Source organism: Photinus pyralis, unplaced genomic scaffold (assembly GCF_008802855.1).
Source record: "Photinus pyralis isolate 1611_PpyrPB1 unplaced genomic scaffold, Ppyr1.3 Ppyr1.4_LG7, whole genome shotgun sequence".
NCBI classification, from domain to species: domain Eukaryota; kingdom Metazoa; phylum Arthropoda; class Insecta; order Coleoptera; family Lampyridae; genus Photinus; species Photinus pyralis.
In genome coordinates, this window is record NW_022170738.1 from 8800131 (window position 1) to 8817901 (window position 17771).

At 37.5% G+C, this 17771-nt stretch overlaps 1 protein-coding gene across 13 annotated transcripts in view; it reads left to right on the forward strand.

Annotated features, from left to right (window-relative positions):
* Positions 1-17771, forward strand: part of LOC116176595 (RNA-binding protein Musashi homolog Rbp6) — a 207854-nt gene that overhangs the window by 177644 nt on the left and 12439 nt on the right. For 7 of the 13 annotated variants that reach the window (XR_004146471.1, XR_004146470.1, XM_031495231.1 and 4 more), the window contains exons 6-9: positions 1179-1211; positions 5377-5445; positions 8935-9018; positions 16962-17027. Coding sequence is in view for 10 of the 13 variants with exons in the window: in XM_031495231.1 (XP_031351091.1) it covers positions 1179-1211; positions 5377-5445; positions 8935-9018; positions 16962-17027 (252 nt within the window). In the remaining 3 variants the exon portion in view is untranslated. The remainder of the gene's footprint in view (positions 1-1178; positions 1212-5376; positions 5446-8934; positions 9019-16961; positions 17028-17771) is intronic. The other 6 variants (XR_004146472.1, XM_031495239.1, XM_031495240.1 and 3 more) reach the window with 3 other exon arrangements.

Below are 17771 nucleotides of genomic sequence, written 5' to 3' on the forward strand. Positions count from 1 at the left end.
CGCACTACTAGAGAGTGGCCTATAAATTTCTTAGCTCAGCACAAAAGACTGGTAGACTAGACGAAATTATAAGACATATCACCGTAGTCTTTTCCTCCCCGTCACCGTCTAGATAGCATATTACAACTAGCAATTAGTAGTTTTCATGAAATTTCGGCGTGTCTATGCTAAGCCAGCCCGAAAAGCTTGTATTCTATTAGGTTTAGACGTGTTCTGATTGTAATTTTCACGGAAAACTCGGGGCAGTAGTTCCTCGTTTTCAGGTCTCGCGAGGCTACCTGCACCTTGGTCTTTCCTCAGGATTCGACCTGGCCTCGTTTGCGTTCACGTTCCCTAAAGGTGCGAGACCAAATTCATTTTGTCTAGATTAGACACGCTCTATTTTTTTTGCGGCGAGAACACCTTGCGTTTAATCGGACGCAACGTGTTCGATCGAAATGAAAGCTACTCTTGTAGTTTTAGCGTTTAAGTTTAGCAAGTAACCGAAAGACACTTTGTAATACTAATAGCGAGTAAATTAGTATCTATTTAGTGGTAGGTAGATGAAGATGGTGATGACGACAAGAACGCACTAAGAAAAATATTACGTTCTTAACATGATTATTTTATGTACAGCTGTGCCCGTCCCACGGGCTTCATTATGTTCAAGATATATAGGTACCCATAAACTTTAATATCTTCTTCATTAGCTTAACTTAAATAGTTTGTTAGAATAAATGTAGCTTGCATACTTACAGAGCGTGCAATATTTTATAGGTAAAAGATACAAAGTTTAACTTAGTTGGCAAATCTAGTTTCTTCGCAAAAGTTATAAAGTTCTTAAGGCACGCTTATAAGTCATTTTATGAATACTTAAGATCTTTATTTCTTAATGTCTACATGTAATAAAATCACATACATAGACTTACCGCAGAGATATAAATATGTGTACTAACCAATAAGAGTAGTAGTTTTAGTATCGTAGAATAGAGTCGAATGCTGTTTGCAGATGTCTCTAATATCGTTTCCTTTCGAAATTTTCTTTCCGTTTAACGTTTTGTACGTAGTGTAGACGCCATAGAAAAAGGAAATTTCATGGATGCTAACCAGTTAGTGTCGTATAGTTTCTCTTTTCCTTTTTTTATTAACGATCGACTGTTCCTATACGAATTTACTAAGTTAATTTTTTGTTTTTGTAGATTTTATGTGGTCACTTGGAGCTCTTCCGGACGGTAAGTCGACAATTTTTTACTCATTTCGATTTAGGACTTAGCCACTAGGTCTAGACTAGCTTGCATGCCCATTTTAGGTTAGTCTGTAGCGTTTTTAACACGAGAGAGTGTCAAACGATTAATTTAGTGTCATTGAGAACAACAGAAATTATTAGCCCCTAACAATAAAAACTTTAGTCGAACTTTGTCAATTCAGTCCTTTTTTATAGACAGAATAAGAGTACCATACACAAACCATAGCAAATGCATTTTTGATAAACACTTTTTTTATTTGGGAGTTACTTCCGCTGAAAACGTTGGGGGCCACTTTCTTGTTTTTTTTTTCACTCTTTTACGTCTACGGCCACGAACGAGGCCCCTTTTTTTGACGGAAATAGATAGAATACTGAAGAAACAAAAAAAAATTAAAAACGCAGAATCTGCACTAAAAACCCAAGAAAACATTTTCCGTTGGAATCCTTCCAATATTCGTATCTCTCAATCTTTTCGATGAAAATGTTATTATTAGGTTTTTAGTGCCAGATCCTGTGTTCTGTTGACGAAAAGTGTTTTTTTTAATTATTTTGATCAACCATTTGCTATGGTAAATTTCGGAAACAGTAAAAATAATAGCAGATAGAATTACCATTCGAATTCTGAGAAAAACCTTAGATAAACACATTTGTGTTATAATTTTGCATTCTTCCCTTTGAGATGGGAATTTCACGAAATTGGAGAGGTTACACTCCAAATCATAGCTAACGATTTTTACTTGCAAAGGTACTTAGATTCCCCGCATATTTTTTACATCCACCACTTTGTATTCTTTCTTTTAAGATGAGATACTTCACAACATTTAGATGCGTAGAATTGGAAATGGTTAGACAGATGTACTTAGATTCCCCGCATATTTTTTACATCCACCACTTTGTATTCTTTCTTTTAAGATGAGATACTTCACAACATTTAGATGCGTAGAATTGGAAATGGTTAGACAGATGTATCTTCTACCTCTTCTAACTCTTAATACATGATTCCTTAGATTTTTTTTTAGACAGCCACTTATCTTTTTACACTACACGCTCTAACCCTTCGCCTGTCTAACAAAAAAAAATGGAAGTCGGTTTTTATTCGGGTTTTCCAATTTCCTTTCACGGAGAAAGTGAAAATTCAGTAATTCTTCCAGAATCTCAGGAAAACTACATAGGCCAATCAATATCGACAATAAATTAATGAAAAATGATGTATCGCAGATTTTTTGGGCCGATTAGGGTAATATATTCCTACGTTTTCAATTCTCTAAAAGTTGCGCGAAAAACCGCGAAATTTTCGAACTTTTTTCAGTTTTTGCTCTATATCTCGTAAACTCTGCATTTTTCGATGAAAGCTACTATATATGTTTTTTTAAAAGAGCATTACATACGTCACAATTTGGGCCCAACCGGAGATCTGTAGGTCAATTAGTTGCCGAATTACGGCACTGTGAAAATATGCCATTTTTTCCAAAAAGTTAAAATTTTAGACCTTCTTTCTTGCGACTCAGGAATCCTACGAATAGTAGGAAATTTAATTACCTTAAAAATTAAGGCGCAAAGAGGGGTCTGTAGAGTTCGTGGTTCTCACAAAATCTAAAAAAAATCCTTTTCGATTTGGTAATGGAAAAGAAGGCATGCAATCATTTAAAAAAAGTGAAATGTATTTTATTCACAAATTTAATGCTCGTCACAAACGTATCAAGTGATTTTTGTCGAAAAACTCATAGTTTAGGAGATATAGAGCAAAAACTGAAGAAAGTCCGAAAATGTCGTGGCTTTTTGGGTGCTACACTTTTTCCACAACTTTTCGACAGTTTCAAACTTGAGATTCGCTACCCTAATGAGCCCAAACAAAATACCTACTAAAAAATCAAATATACATCGTGTTTGTGAATTTTATATATTTTTTGAATTTTATCCAAAAAACTAATTTTTTCTTCTTTTGCATGAGAATTTTTTCGCCCATTTATCTGTTTGGACTTTTGTACAAAATTGCAAAAGCTATACCCAAAAACTTAATGGAAAAAATCCTGCCGTTATTTTTTTACATGAATAGATACAATCATTCATGGTAATCGAATTTTTGTGTGTGCAATTTAGTATTTTTTCCCTGTGGTGAGAATTTTTGAACAATCTTCAAATATATTATTTCTTTGTGCCATATTCAAAAGGCACTAACTACATTTGAATAACATCAAATTTTTCATTGTCTACAATTTTATATCCTTCCCATTTTCCGTCTTTGAGATGAACATTTTTAACAATTTTTTTTTGGGTCAAATTCATAAGGCACCAAATTTGGTTAAAATCCGACTGTTAAAATTTTTTTAAGCTTCCCCTCCGGAACATTTGGGAAAATGTTTGCAAAATTACAAAGACTATACCCAAAAACTTAGAAACAAAGGCCTACGATTTTTTTCATATGAATAGATACAAAATATCGTGGTAATGAATCTTTAACGTTCGTAAGTTTAATGGTGTATTCATCCCCTCAGGGTTTTTTCAGAATTCTTACAAAACCGTAGCTAAAAGGGTTCCATTTGTTTTTTTACCTTTATGAATTATCAGATGTTTGCTTTTCTGAAACTTTGTGCTCCTTTGGATGGGAATTTTTGCAAAATCGGATCAACGGTATCGATTTTTTTACGTCTCCAATTTTTAAACAATTTTTGCGTACCAGGACCAGAAACTTATTAAAAAATGTCATTTGCCCTTTTTCCGGTACAGGACCTCTCCATTAACCCCCGGGAGATAATAACACCTTGACAAAAACTCCCATATGGCATTTTCTACAGTTTGCAGATGCTGGACACTAAGTTATTTGAAGGTTTAGGTTATTTTTCTTAATTTTCGGGGGTTATCGTTACAGTCCGGTGATTACATATCCGGGGATTATTGTCGGCCCATTGGTTTTTGTTGAGGGGTTAATTGCTAGGGGTTTTCGACCGGGGGTAATTTGCCCGGGGGTGTTGTCCTAGAGATGCCTTTTTCATATATAAATATCATTATTACTACGAGAAGTCCGACGTGAAGTAGAGAAAATTTGGTAATAATGATATTTATATATGAAAAAGGCGTCTCTAGGACAACACCCCTGGCAAATTACCCCCGGTCGAAAACCCCTACCAATTAACCCAATTTTACCCTTGGAATAACAAGTTTGACAATATTGGGAAATTTGCACCACAGGAAATTAGATTCTTTCTCTTTTACAGCGTATCTGGCTAAGGTCATCGTACAAGGTCTTATGTTTTGAAAAGAAATTTTATAAGACCCATCTGTTGGGCCCTTTTAGGACGTAGACAATCATTCGGATCGAATTTCACGTTTGCAATTTTCTCCCTTGGGACGGAAATTATTCAATAATTTAAACAATATTGGAGAGGATACACCACAATTCCACAATTTTCTCATGATGAGGGGATTTGTCCCAAAAGCAAATTTTAAAAGTCCCATATTTTAAGGGCCCAAAATTAATAATCTGGAAATTTTGTATTATATGCCATGGGAAAAAAAAAATGATAAAATAGTAACCCTTCAGGAAACCTCGGGCCAAACTCATTGAGGTCAAAACACTAAGTGCCCTTTTTCATGCACTCCCCAATGATACCACCTTCTCTATCCTTTAGCCAGATCTGATTGCAATTAATTTATTTTCGTGATGATCTTGCACACAAATTTGTTCAGGTACTTCCCGTCTCGCAACTTTCAAGTCTCATAAATTTTTTTCCAATTTTAAGAGCCCAAAATTAATAACCTGGGCATTTTGTATTATATGCCTTGGGAATTTCAATATTCTCAAACTGGGGGTTGGAATTTCAAAATTCCCACATCAAGATACTTAGAAACCTTAGAAATTTGCAAACCTTTCTATTACTGAAATTAGTGATCGGGTGAAGGGAGCTGCAAATTCTCACCGTGATCCGTTGATAATATTAGATTAATGTTAGTTAATTAGCTGTACATGTCTAGTTATAGTATTGTATCACATATAATAATCATTAACAAGCTTGATGTGTTTTCCCTCCCGAAACGGCCCTTCTCAAAAAATTCCAATCCATTTCTTACGAAGAGGGTTACATACGGCCGACTATTTAAGATTAATTGAATCGCAATCGACCGGCAATAGTTTAATTAACAATAATTTTTAGAACACGCACATCTTCATGTACCAGCTGAAACCTTCATGGAAAACATTAGTTCTAAGCAGTTCGCAGCAGGTGAGGATTAAAATTATAAAATCATATACATATACCTATATATATACAATGCCAGGTGCATCAGCCGTTTACCTTTTTTTCTTAATTGGTCATGCATGTACTACGTAAGGTGAGAGAAACTGGCTGGCGCCCCTGCGTTTTCTTTTTATGTAAATATCCTTCTTATATTAACTCTTGTGTTTATTGGGCTGGATTTTTCTATGAGAAAGGCAGTTTTGGTTTTTGTAATTATTTTAGTTATCTCTACTTGAATCCCCACGCCCGAACCCCCGCCCACCCGAACTGTAACTTTTAGATTGTTGTAATTTTGGTGCACGTTAGATTTGTAGAGCTTACGTTCTTTTAGCACCATTGCATGGATGGCGCACTGAGAAATTGCATGTGATGCTTGTGACTTTGATGTGGGGTGGAGGCGAGACAAAGGTTTCAATATTGACCCTTTCGATTTTTAAATTAAAGAAGACGTACAGGCAATTATCTAGTGTTGCATGTGGGAGATGTTACGGCGTGTTGGACTAACAGAGTATGGAAAGGAAGGGGAAGAGGAAGAGTCCTGGAATCCTTCACTATTCTTAAATGGCAATTCTTAAGGAGCTGCCACGAAACTATCTATTTGTTATTACAATTGGCACATTATAAAAGTGGAAGGAGAAGGAAGCAGGACCCTAACCAAAATTTTAAAATCTTAGCAATTGTTTATGTAATGTTTTGGAACGGTTATTAAAATCTCTAAATTTTTAGTTTTCAAGAACTCCGAGAGGGTTGCTCTGGCAACCGTATTCACAACTCCTAAATTTTTCGCATTGTGGAGAACTTTGGAACTCTTCTAAACGCTTGAATGGGCTGTGGGAACTTTGAAGCTCTTCTGTAAAGAAGTATTAGACAGGACATAGGACTGGGGGGTCTGGAGGGTATGGAATACCCCGCAACCAGGAAGACTTAAAGACGCGGGGAGGATTTAAAACCACCCAGCAAAGACGGACTCGATCACTCCTCTCCTTGTAACCGATACTCTCACGGTGGTATTGTAGAAATAATAATATATATATATATATATATACTGGGTTGTATTCCATACTTTCATACCCCTCATTACCCCGGTAAAACTCCCCCACGAAACCTTTAGCCCTCAGGAATATAAAACGGAATACAAAGATTCGCCCGAATCATCGCCTCTAGCAAAATCCACCTCCAGAAAGTTCGCTGCTTACGTTTCCTCGGTCCAAAATGTATTCCCTCGAAACTTCTCCAGGGTATGTGCTTCAAATTCATCATTGGCAAGTTACCCCCAAAATATTTGCTCTCGTTCCCCTTATAATATTTTCCCTTACGATTCGTTCTGGGAGTATTTGCCGCCGGAAATGCGCTCTTGGAATATTAGCCTTGGGAGCATTCTTATTACCGATCATCCATCCGACCTCGAGAGAAAGAAGAAACTCATTCCGAAAAATTTGCTGCTGGTTCTCTCCCAAGTAAATTCACCTCCACAAAATTTTCCTCCCCCTCTTAGGCATTCGCTAACAAAACTCTCCACGAATCGCCGGTGGATGGTAAATTTCTCCGAATGTGATATTTTGGAAGGCTATTACCGCATACGAATTTTGGGATATTTTTGATTTTCCTTCCATTTAAAGGGTTTTCGAAATGAAATCTTATTCTATACCCTCAGACCCCCCGGTCTCTAACAACCCTATTCGTAACTCCAAAATGTAGCGCATTGTGGATTACTTTCGAATGTAACTCTTCTGAGGGGGCTCTCAGAACTTTAAATTATCAGATCCTCGTTTGTAAAGAAGTATTGCACAGGACATATGACAGGGAGATCTGAGGGTGAGGAATACCCCGCAGTCAAAGAAGGAAGACTTAAAAACGCGGGGAGGATTCAAAACCACCCAGAAAAGATAGATTCGATAACTCCTCTTCCTCTAACCCTCGGCACTCTCACGTAGGTATTGTAGAAACAATTGAAGCATTTTATTTACTGGAGGGGGGTATTCCATCCCCCCAGACCTCCTGTAGAACTTTTTCCTGCAAAATAGTTAGTCCTCAGAATATTGATAACAGTTTTGGGGTAAAATTGTCAAATCCTCTTCTGTAAAGAAGAGTTGCATAGAACATCGAGCCGGGGGATTTGGGGAGTACCCAGCAAAAAGGGTAAATACGCGGAGAGGATCTAAAACCACCCAGCAAGGACAGTCTCGATAACTCCTCTCCCTCTATCCCTCTGCACTCTCACGGGAGTATTGTAGAAATAACAATGGAACCATTGCATATATTGGGAGTGTTCCAGATCCCCCGGTAGAAACCTTCCTACGCCAAATGTTTATCCCTCAGAACACTGAAGGGGAAAATGAACAGATCCTCTTCTGCAAAGACGAATTGCATAGAATAGGACCGGGGGGAGGATTCAAAACCACCCAGCAAAGACGGACTCGCTAACTCTTCCCCTTCTAGTTCTCGACACTTTCAGGGGAGTATTTTAGAAATAACAATAGATCCATTTTATATACTGGGGATATTCCATACCATCTCATTCCGACAATTTGGTGCTGGCCCTCTCTCCCTCCTGATGGGCCATTCACTCAATAACTCGCCACCGAATCCCCAGTGGCAATTTTTCCGAAGGTGATTTTTTTTTGGAAGGCGAGTATTCGAGGGCCAATTTCCCGTAGCGAGTTTACCGAAGCGAAATTACCGTATACGAATTTTGGGAAATTTTGGATTTCGATTTAAAGCAGCTTTTTGCAATATTGGTTATATCATGTTCTGAGTAGGATTGTGAGGCGCAAATTTTCACAATTTGTTGAAATACACGCAAAAGGAAAATAGGAACCTCGCAAAAAATCTTCATCAAAACCTTGCAACATTCTTACGCAAAGTTCCATAAGGGGTCTTTTATCGTAGGTTTTGGCACATTTCTGTAGCCTAAAAACTTTACCATATGTAGAGACTACCTTTTCGGAGCTAACCGACGTTTTATGGAAAACATTAGAATTGAATACATTAAGCTTTTTTTTTTAAATTGCATATTCCCACCCAATAAAAACACGGTTTTGGTCTTCCTTCTCTTTCCATGGCACCGCGACTCATTAGCAGCCAACGGTATTTGCCAGTTATGTGCCAGTTGGAAACTCGTGGAGATTGCACTACAATAGGCAAAACTAGTGTGTTACTTCCGACTATACAAGGATGATGAAGATGCTCGAACGTTCTACCCAGGATGGATTCGAGGATTGTGAATCCAGAAAATTTGCCGGAAGAAAAGAAAGTGGCCGATTTAATCAAATGCTTAGGGGGTGTAGTTATATTAGCTGAAAATAGGGGTTAATTTTGGGACTGCTTAGAAGTCAATTGACCATGGTCTGAAATTGCCAATGCCAAAGTTATTCTTCAGACCATGGCTAACCACAATTTAGACTGGGTGCTGTTACCATTTTTTTCTTACTGTAAACGAACCGTTTGCTTAACAATGTCTTTCTTCTGTTTCAGGTTTTCCGGCAGCCGCGTACGCGGCCTACGCCGCCGGTCGAGGTTACTCGGGCTATCCTAGTTTCGGACTACCGTACCCAACAGGTAATGCATTGGCTAATTTACATCACCACCCGTTACCGCTGCTTCCGTACCCGCTCGAACACCTAGGAGTGTACGGCGGTGCGGCAAGCCTGCATGCCATGCCCCTGTGAACAACACGCGTCCATATCTGCCTACTCTATACACCATCTAGATATGTTAAATTAACCCTCTCTATCTTTCTCTTCTCTGTCTGTCTGTAATTGTCCACAATTAGCTTGAGACGCTTTTATTAGTCCTTTAGCCATATCTAGCTGGTGATACACGGTAGGGCTTTATCATCATTATCGAAATCGACCTAACCAAACGTAGTGTAGTTCACTAACACATCTCCAGGTAACGTTCGATTTGTAATAATAATAACTACTACTAATTTAGGCAGTTGAAAAAAAGACATACGGTAGGTAGGTGTAGTCTTCTTAGTGTAGGGCTAACTGTTAGGTTAGGGTTTCTTGTGTGTAGTGTCGCCCCTCCGGCCCCCCAAAACCAATAATCGGCGGATTAGTAGATTATTTGCGAGCTGTCCATATCATTCCATTTTATACAGGGTGGAGACTCAGCACGTACCGGAAACGCGCGTACCGAGTTGAGCCTTTTAACGTACATTTATTTAAGCCTACCCTGATGATAAGTAATAAATTGTTATATTGTTGATTCGTTATTTTTGTAATTTCGCAAAAAAAGATGTATACTTATACAACATTCGTTACGCTTATTCGAAATATATAATTTTTCACGTCAGCACCTCGATGCCTCGAAGCAGCCGTTGCGCGGCCCCGTCCCGTGTCCCTCCGTTCCAAGACACGCCGCGGATGGGTCTTCTTAGGATTGATTTTTGGCACGTGACATGTGCCAGCAGGTTCTTCTTCTCTGAGCGAGTTCACAGGAGCATGGTAGTAGGTGGTAGGTGATAACGCACACGTCCGAACTAGGCGGTCCCAAACGCGGCGCGCGCTATGTTCGATATTTTTGTACTTTTTAGTACTTTATTGTACTTAGCACTTCCGCTGGCGCCATTCATTTTGACTCGCTTTTACTTACCGCGTTAAAAAAAGTCATAAAATAATGAAAAAAACCCTTATTTATATTTTTTTTATAATTACTGTCTTTTGCTGTTTTTGCATATTCACATCTAAGCAATTTGTTGAAAGACATTGCTAACTTTTTGCTGATTATCAATAACTGATTTGTCCAACTTCAGGACCTGTTGCATTTTTTAAATTTACAATTTTTATTTTGATTATTACAACGTGTGAATTGAGCTAATTGAATCGCACTATACATCTATTACATTGATTAGGTTTTTAATGAAATTTTTATTAGCACACGGTCTTACATTCCTTTTATTTTTAATGGACTAATGTATGAATGATAAATGGGAACTTGATTCTCTCAAAGAATCCAATGAGTTCGGGCTGTTAATAAAAGAGAGCGACATTTTTTTAATCGAAATCTTATTACACTCAAAATGGATGGTACTGTACTCGTGTAGTATAATTTCTTTAAGCAATAAAAGAACAAATATTGATTACACTCCATTTGAGTTCGTGGTTCCTCTTGTTATCAGTTCAAATGCGAATTCATACTTCAAATTTGAACCTAAATTTCAATTTTGGTGTATGAACTTAAACCATTGCGAAAGTTAAAATGGAATGAAAATTTAAGCAGTTTTCCTTTTAGGAGTGAATTTTGAGAGTCGAAAAAGATCCAACCTTTGAAATTTCAGGCTTTGCACTTTTTTTTTAATTTTTGGGAGTAGTTCTCCATATTTAAGAATAATAGAGACTTCCATCCAGCGCCTTTGTGCGGTTATATGCTTGACTCCTCAATTTCAATACGATTTTAAAATGTGGGAATCATTTGAATCTGCACTTTTCGTAGAAACAAACAAATACTCTTTACATCGACACGGCTTATTAGTTCGAAATTCCAACCCAAACTTTAGGTGAAACGCAATCCTTATTTTTTAAATTGGCATTCGAACTTTTAGCTGGACTTTGGAAATTTATATAAATTTATTTCAAGTAAGAATTTGACTCGCATTGTTACAATCATCGATTTTATTTATCCGTTCGCAAGGTTCCTCATTATCATAACGTTGCCATACGAGTTAGTAACATCAGAATAATACGGTTTAAGGTGTTGAATAATTTAAATTGATTCGGTAGTCGCCCGAAAGTTTTAAGCAAACTGGAAGGTGCGAACTTGATATGATGGGAGTTCATTCTTTTACGGCTTAATAAATTAGACCTAACTATTTGCCGAAGTGGCTGTGGGCCTAATTTCAGCAGCGCGCCGATCGAAAGCGGTAATTAAGCCAAATGCGCTTACGGAAGTGCTATTTACTGTCGTCCTTTAATTATGCACCTGCAAGCATTCGACTGTTGCCGTGCATTTCAATAAAGGACACACCTCTTAACTGTAACGTCTTTAATTGTAATTAAATGCGTCTCGTTGTCGCTTCAAAGTCAAGTCCGTTATTGATCTGCACGACGAAACCTTATACATAATATGTGCAATTCACGCTGAAACTGTGTAAAAGTGATATTAATCATTATTATTATTATTATTATTACTACTATATATACATATATTAATGTGAATACGAATTTGCCAAAGATGGTATTATTGAAAGTAAGGTGTATGACTGTCTCTTATTATTACCACTTAAGTATTATTGATGTTTTAATCTCACTCGAGATTGTTGCTCGTTGCAAATCAACGAAAAGTTCTAAGCAAGATGTGAAGAGAAATAAACAGCTGTATTATTAAGAACATCGCCTGCATTTTTTTTTACAAATTCATTTGCGTTCGCAAGTTCACGCTTGAGCCATGTTCAAGATTGTATTGCCCTAAACGATACCCCAGGCCGTACCTTTATAACTATTGCAAGAGTTCATTAAAACGACCAGCTCGCGCGCGCGAATCCAGACGCCTTTTTTTTCGAAAAATTCCCTTCGCATACGGAAAAATCCTTTTTTATTTTCTCCTCTTTCTTTCCATTCAGTTACGGAAACGCCTCCACCTACAAATGTTCATACATATTTCATTGCGCGTTGCTTTTCAAGTTATACGCATATTTAAAGTGATAAACTTTGTTCGTTGCGATTTTTATATGCTGCATATCGTTTGGGACGAATCTGTTTTACTAATCCACTTATTATGTTCGCCTTTAAACTAAAGACCAAATGTCCCGATTCAAAATTTTTTGATTGATTCCGTGTTCTGTTCGTAATGTGTGTAGAAAAGTGTAGAGGATTTGAATTATGTCTATGCACTTATTATACTTTGCACTTGCTTTAATTACAATTGACTAACGCGCGACCTTGACATTGAACCACTGCACAATACGTAGTTGTGGATTAGAACCAACTTTGGATTAGTAGTTGCGATTGGCGAGGAGTGATTTAAAAACCGTCGTTGTTTACTTTTAGATTTGGTCTTGGCGCGCGAATTGGGATAGCCGCAAACGGATCGGGTAAGAAACAGGAGAATTAGAACAGGCCTTGTGTTTATTCGAATTTTTTAAATCTTAAACTGTTAATATTTTCCGAACACCACCTGTAGTTCGTGAATGAAACTTATTTCAAGCGGATTGTCAGATTTGGTAGTCCAAAATTTAAAAAGAGAATTCGTAATGCTTCTTCAAAGCCGGTTAGCCACGGGAAATGATGATTTATGATATCCAAGCGTTTCACAGCAAGAGCAACATTTAGCTCTTCATCCAAAAGAAGAAGAAGAATGATAATATTTAATTTAATACAAAGAAGAACCATGGACTTTTTCGTATATAATTCTTTTTATGTATCAAGTGCTTTTTGGTTTTTTTAGAAGGAAATTCTGCACATTAGTCACAGGAACATACAGGGTTTGTCCTAAAAATAATGAGCTTTTTTCAAAAAAATAGATTTATTGATGAAACATGTAATTCAACTTAATACTCTTGAAAATATTCTCATCTTGTATCTATACACCTTTGCCAACGTCTTTTCACGCATTGTAAGGTCTCTGGAATGCTGTTGGGATACCTAGTCGTTGTTTTTTGAATGTTGTCCAGGGTCTCCAGATGCTTTCCATTCAGCTCCTTTTTCAGCCTTGGGAACAAGAGAAGTCTCCCGGTTTTTACACTATTGGAGAGAATTGTTACCCTATAACAAGAAGTGTACTAAAAATTTAGTTTTCGAGGACAATTTGATATCTTCTATATATGCCATTTTCCACAATTCGAACAAAACTTTATTTCCTAACACGAGACCTTTTTCTACCATTGGAGATGGCAAAACCACTAGGTGCTATTTTGCACCGTTGAAAGGAAATTTTGAAATTTTTAGTTCAGTTTTCCAGGTGCAAATCTTGATCTATTTTGCACTAAAGTCAAAAGTTTTTCTCTATACATGCCGTTTTTCACCAATGGCACGAAACTTTGTTTCCTAATACGAGACTAGTTATACCCAAATTATGTACCGTTTTGAACCATTGGGGGGAAGTTATGTTCCATAACAGGAAGCGATTTTTTGGAAGGAAATTTTATTTCAGTTAGTAGTTTTAGGGAAAACTTTTTCATGTGCTGTTGTGCCTACCAGGTGCAAATTATGCGATATTTTGCACAATTGGGTCAAAAGATTGCACACTGTTTGAAAAGAGCGATACTAAAATTTTGCGCCCTAATAGAAAACGAGTTATAACTAAATTTCAGTTTCAGTTAGTAGTTTTAGGGAGTCGAGAACTTTTTCATATGCTGTGCCGTTCACCAAGTGCAAATTTTGCGCTATTTTGCACTATGAGACCAAAAGTTTGTACCCTATTTGAAAAGATCGGTACTAAAATTGCATGAAAAAAATTTGCACTTTAATAGAAAACGAGTTATAACTAAATTTCAGTTTCAGTTGGTAGTTTCAGGGAGTCGTGAACTTTTTCATGCTTTTCCCTTCACCAGATGCAAAATTTTGCGTTATTTTGAACCGAGACCAAAAGTTAGCACCCTATTTGAAATGAGCGGGATTAAAATTTCGTCAAAAAAATTTGCGCCCTAATAGATAACGAGTTATAACTAAATTGCGGTTTCAGTTGGTAATTTCAGGGAGTCTTTTTCATGTACTTTTCGGTCTACCATGTGTAAATTATGCGCAAATTTGCACCTTATTCGAAAAGAGGGTTACTAAAATTTCCTGAAAAAAAATTTGCCCTCTAAAGGAAAACGGGTTATAACATCATTTCAGTATCAGTTGGTAGTTTCAGAGAGTCGTGAACCTTTTCATGTGCCTTTTGGTCTACCAAGTGCAAATCTTGCGCTATTTTGCACTATGAGACCAAAAGTTTGCACCCTACTTGCAAAGTGCTATACTAAAATTCTATGAAAAAGATTTGCGCCCCAATAGAAAACGTGTTCTAACTAAATTTCAGTTCCAGTTGGTAGTTTCAGGAAGTCGTGAACTTTTTATGTGACTTTCCGTTCACTAAGTGCAAATTTTGCGTTATTTTGCACTATGAGTCTAAAAGTTTGCACCCTATTTGGAAAGAGAGATACTAAAATCTCATGAGAAAAATTTGCGCCCCAATAGAAAACGAGGTATTACTAAATTTCAGTTTCAGTTGCTGGTTTAAGGAGTCGTAAACCTTTTCATGTGCTTTTAGATCTACCAGGTGCAAATTATGCACTATTTTGCACTATTAGACCAAAAGTTTGCATCCTATTTGAAAAGAGCGATACCGCAAAGATTGACGTGACTGTTTATATACTACAAGATGTCTAGTTACAGCACATTTTGGTTTTAGTTCCTTGTTTCAGGAAGACATCTACTTTTCAGTGCGTATGTCCAAATTATGCGCTATTTTGAAGTATTAGACGAAAATTTTGCACCATATTTGAGAATGCTAATGTACCGTGACAAAATATGTTCAATTTTGGCCCAATTGAAGCTAACTCTGCTAAAAATGACCAGGTTCAAATTTTCATCGCAATGTACATTTGCTATTTCCAGAGAATTCGCTCTCGTAAATTTGTCATAAAGCAAATTCGTTGCCCAAAGCAACTCAAATTTTAGGTAAATTCATATTGAGGAAAAGGGATTACGACCTGGAACTGAGTTTACCGCAAATGTAAAACATTAATTTCGCGTTTTCCTCCTTTCCGGGTGCGAATGTCCCCTAGGAGTTTTCAATCCGAATATTTTGAAGGGGGAGCTCTTGTGCACACTTAGGTTCAGTTTACACGGCGTAATCGACTGACGCCAGTCCTACTTTGCGCGGTGGGGGCGTCTGCTACTGGCCCACTGGCGACTCCTGAAGCAAGTAGTTTTTTCGACTGGACTTGATGGTAAATATGTCGATGTTGTTTGTTTCAATACAGGGTGTTTCATTTTTTGTCTTTTTCATAAAATTTGAGCATGGGTGATACTTGCTGGTCAGAATTTTGCTTGACAGAAACATGAGTTTTCTAAGTCTACTTTGGCCCACTTGATCCTCTTGTTGAGGTATTAATTTAAAGCCCTTTCTCGTTTCCAGAGCTTTGTATGTTGTTTCAATAGCTAATAAAGCTCTAGAGGAGCTTGGAGACCCCTATCGAAGAGTTAGGAAAATGGCACTGAAAACTCTGGACATGTTCTTTCCCGCGTAAGAAGAATTATGAAAAAGTCCATGGATTTATAAAAGGGGACCGTCATATTTAAACATTTTGCTTTTAACACGTTTTACATATTTTACGTTAGGCGGGGCGTAATAAGTGGATCCCTCGAAAAACATGTCGAATTATATTGGACGTTCGTTTAGAACATGTTATTCTAGATCGAACTCCCATAACGGCCGTTACCATTTAACGCAGTTAAAAATTTTCGTCGACGAGCGCGATATTTCACAGTCATAAATTAGATAGATATACGACCCCGACATACCTCATAAATAACGGATTCAATTAAAATCGCAATGACGCGCCCAAAACAAATTGATAGTCTCAATTAGCGAAAAGACGGATCGTCCGTTTCGTTCGAGCGTCAAGATGGCGGGCGCCCCCCCCCTCCCCCTTCACCCCCACGTGGCTCAAGTGCGAATTTCGCGGGGTTCATTACTTAGGAAAGTGTGTGCCGAAGTGGACGGACTACTGCGAATCAACGACTAACGAGGGGCGAGTAACTAACTCTTTAGACCGTCTTTTAATAGCAGTCATGTGATCAGTTTAGTTTACTAACGAAATCGATGTTTAATATACTAGTGGGTAGTTTCGTAGACTAGGTATACTAAATGTAGTTTAGTTGCATAGCTAATTAGCCGCGCTAATTTGCTGTGCAATTAGAATAGAATTTTTTTAAATCGAATTTAATGTAATCAGCGCTATTCCGAACAGTAGTGGACGTAGAATAGTTAAATAACAACAGGCGGATTAGTTTGTTAACAAAGAATAGTCTTTTATATATATTTACATAGCTGATAAGACATCTTTATATATAACTTCAGTGTGCCTATAGTAGTTACGTGGTGTGTAGAATAGTAATGAGGTGTCACGAAGACCAAATATACGCGGCCCTTCTGACACTTTAGTGCCTAGTGCGGTGTTTAGCAAATCGTGTTTTATATGTACTTGTTTACACTAGCGTTTATATAGCGCTATGCATTTTATAACAGTTTAGCCAACTTTAATCTGACACGCACGCAGAACACACGGAGACACAAGGGGCCGAAAACCTTTAGCTCAAAATTTAAAATGAAAATTTCGACAACGTTGTATTATATTAAAAGCTGTCGGGTGTGATAGATGAATCGGAACCGATGCTCGAGCGGCATCCCATTTTCCCTAACACCTTCCATTCATCCATCAAAACTTCTATAAAGCCCCGAACGGTACATGTCTGCACATCTCATCCGCAAAGGTTTTTGGTCCATAAAGACACCTAGCATGTAGCGCATTCCAGCGTTGATTATGAATTAATTCCCTCTGTTTGTGTGTGTTTCAGTGGACCTAACCAATGGGCAGCTCACACCTAATAATAATACTCCACTGTTGACTCAGGCCTTGTCAGGTAATTGCATCCATTGTCTCTTCCCCCGTTTTAACAGACACTAATTGTACCTTCCATTGTGTTACATTTTCACTTTAGAACTTAGTAAGACACGCTCAAACGAATGTTGCTTGAATAGTACATTGTCTCGCTTTTTTTTAAAAAAAAAAAACGCCGCATGAATATTAATTGGAATTACGCCATTCTCACGCGGCGACGAGAGATTTTCATGCATGGAAAACTGCAGATGCACATTTTAGATACTGTTCATAAATCACTCACACGTCGCCCGTTATTTTCAAACGGTACACATTCGCCGACACCCACGCTAATACTTCGGCGCATTTAACTACGGAACTAATTATCGTACTTGGAGGAAAATGAGTCGAGATGCGATGGTAAAAGTGGACTTACCCAATAAGCTGGCTTCTAAATCTTCCAATTTTAAGTTGCGAAAGAACCAACTCAAAGAGAGAAACTCAGGATCATATCTTCATAATCAGTGCGTCAAGAACGAAACTGAATTGGTGCAATAAATGGTGGTGGTTTGTGTCAATTGACAAGGGAACAGGATGAGGATGTATCCGACACTATCCTTAACCTCGCTGAGGATTGATTTTTAAAACTACTTGACGTGATATCAAGTAATTTCAAGTTAAACTACCCCATCTATGAATTGATTCAGATAAAATTGTGGAGTATATAAAAGCTATTGCCTCATGTTGATATTTTTTAAATGTAACACTCTGTATGTCTTAAATTCAG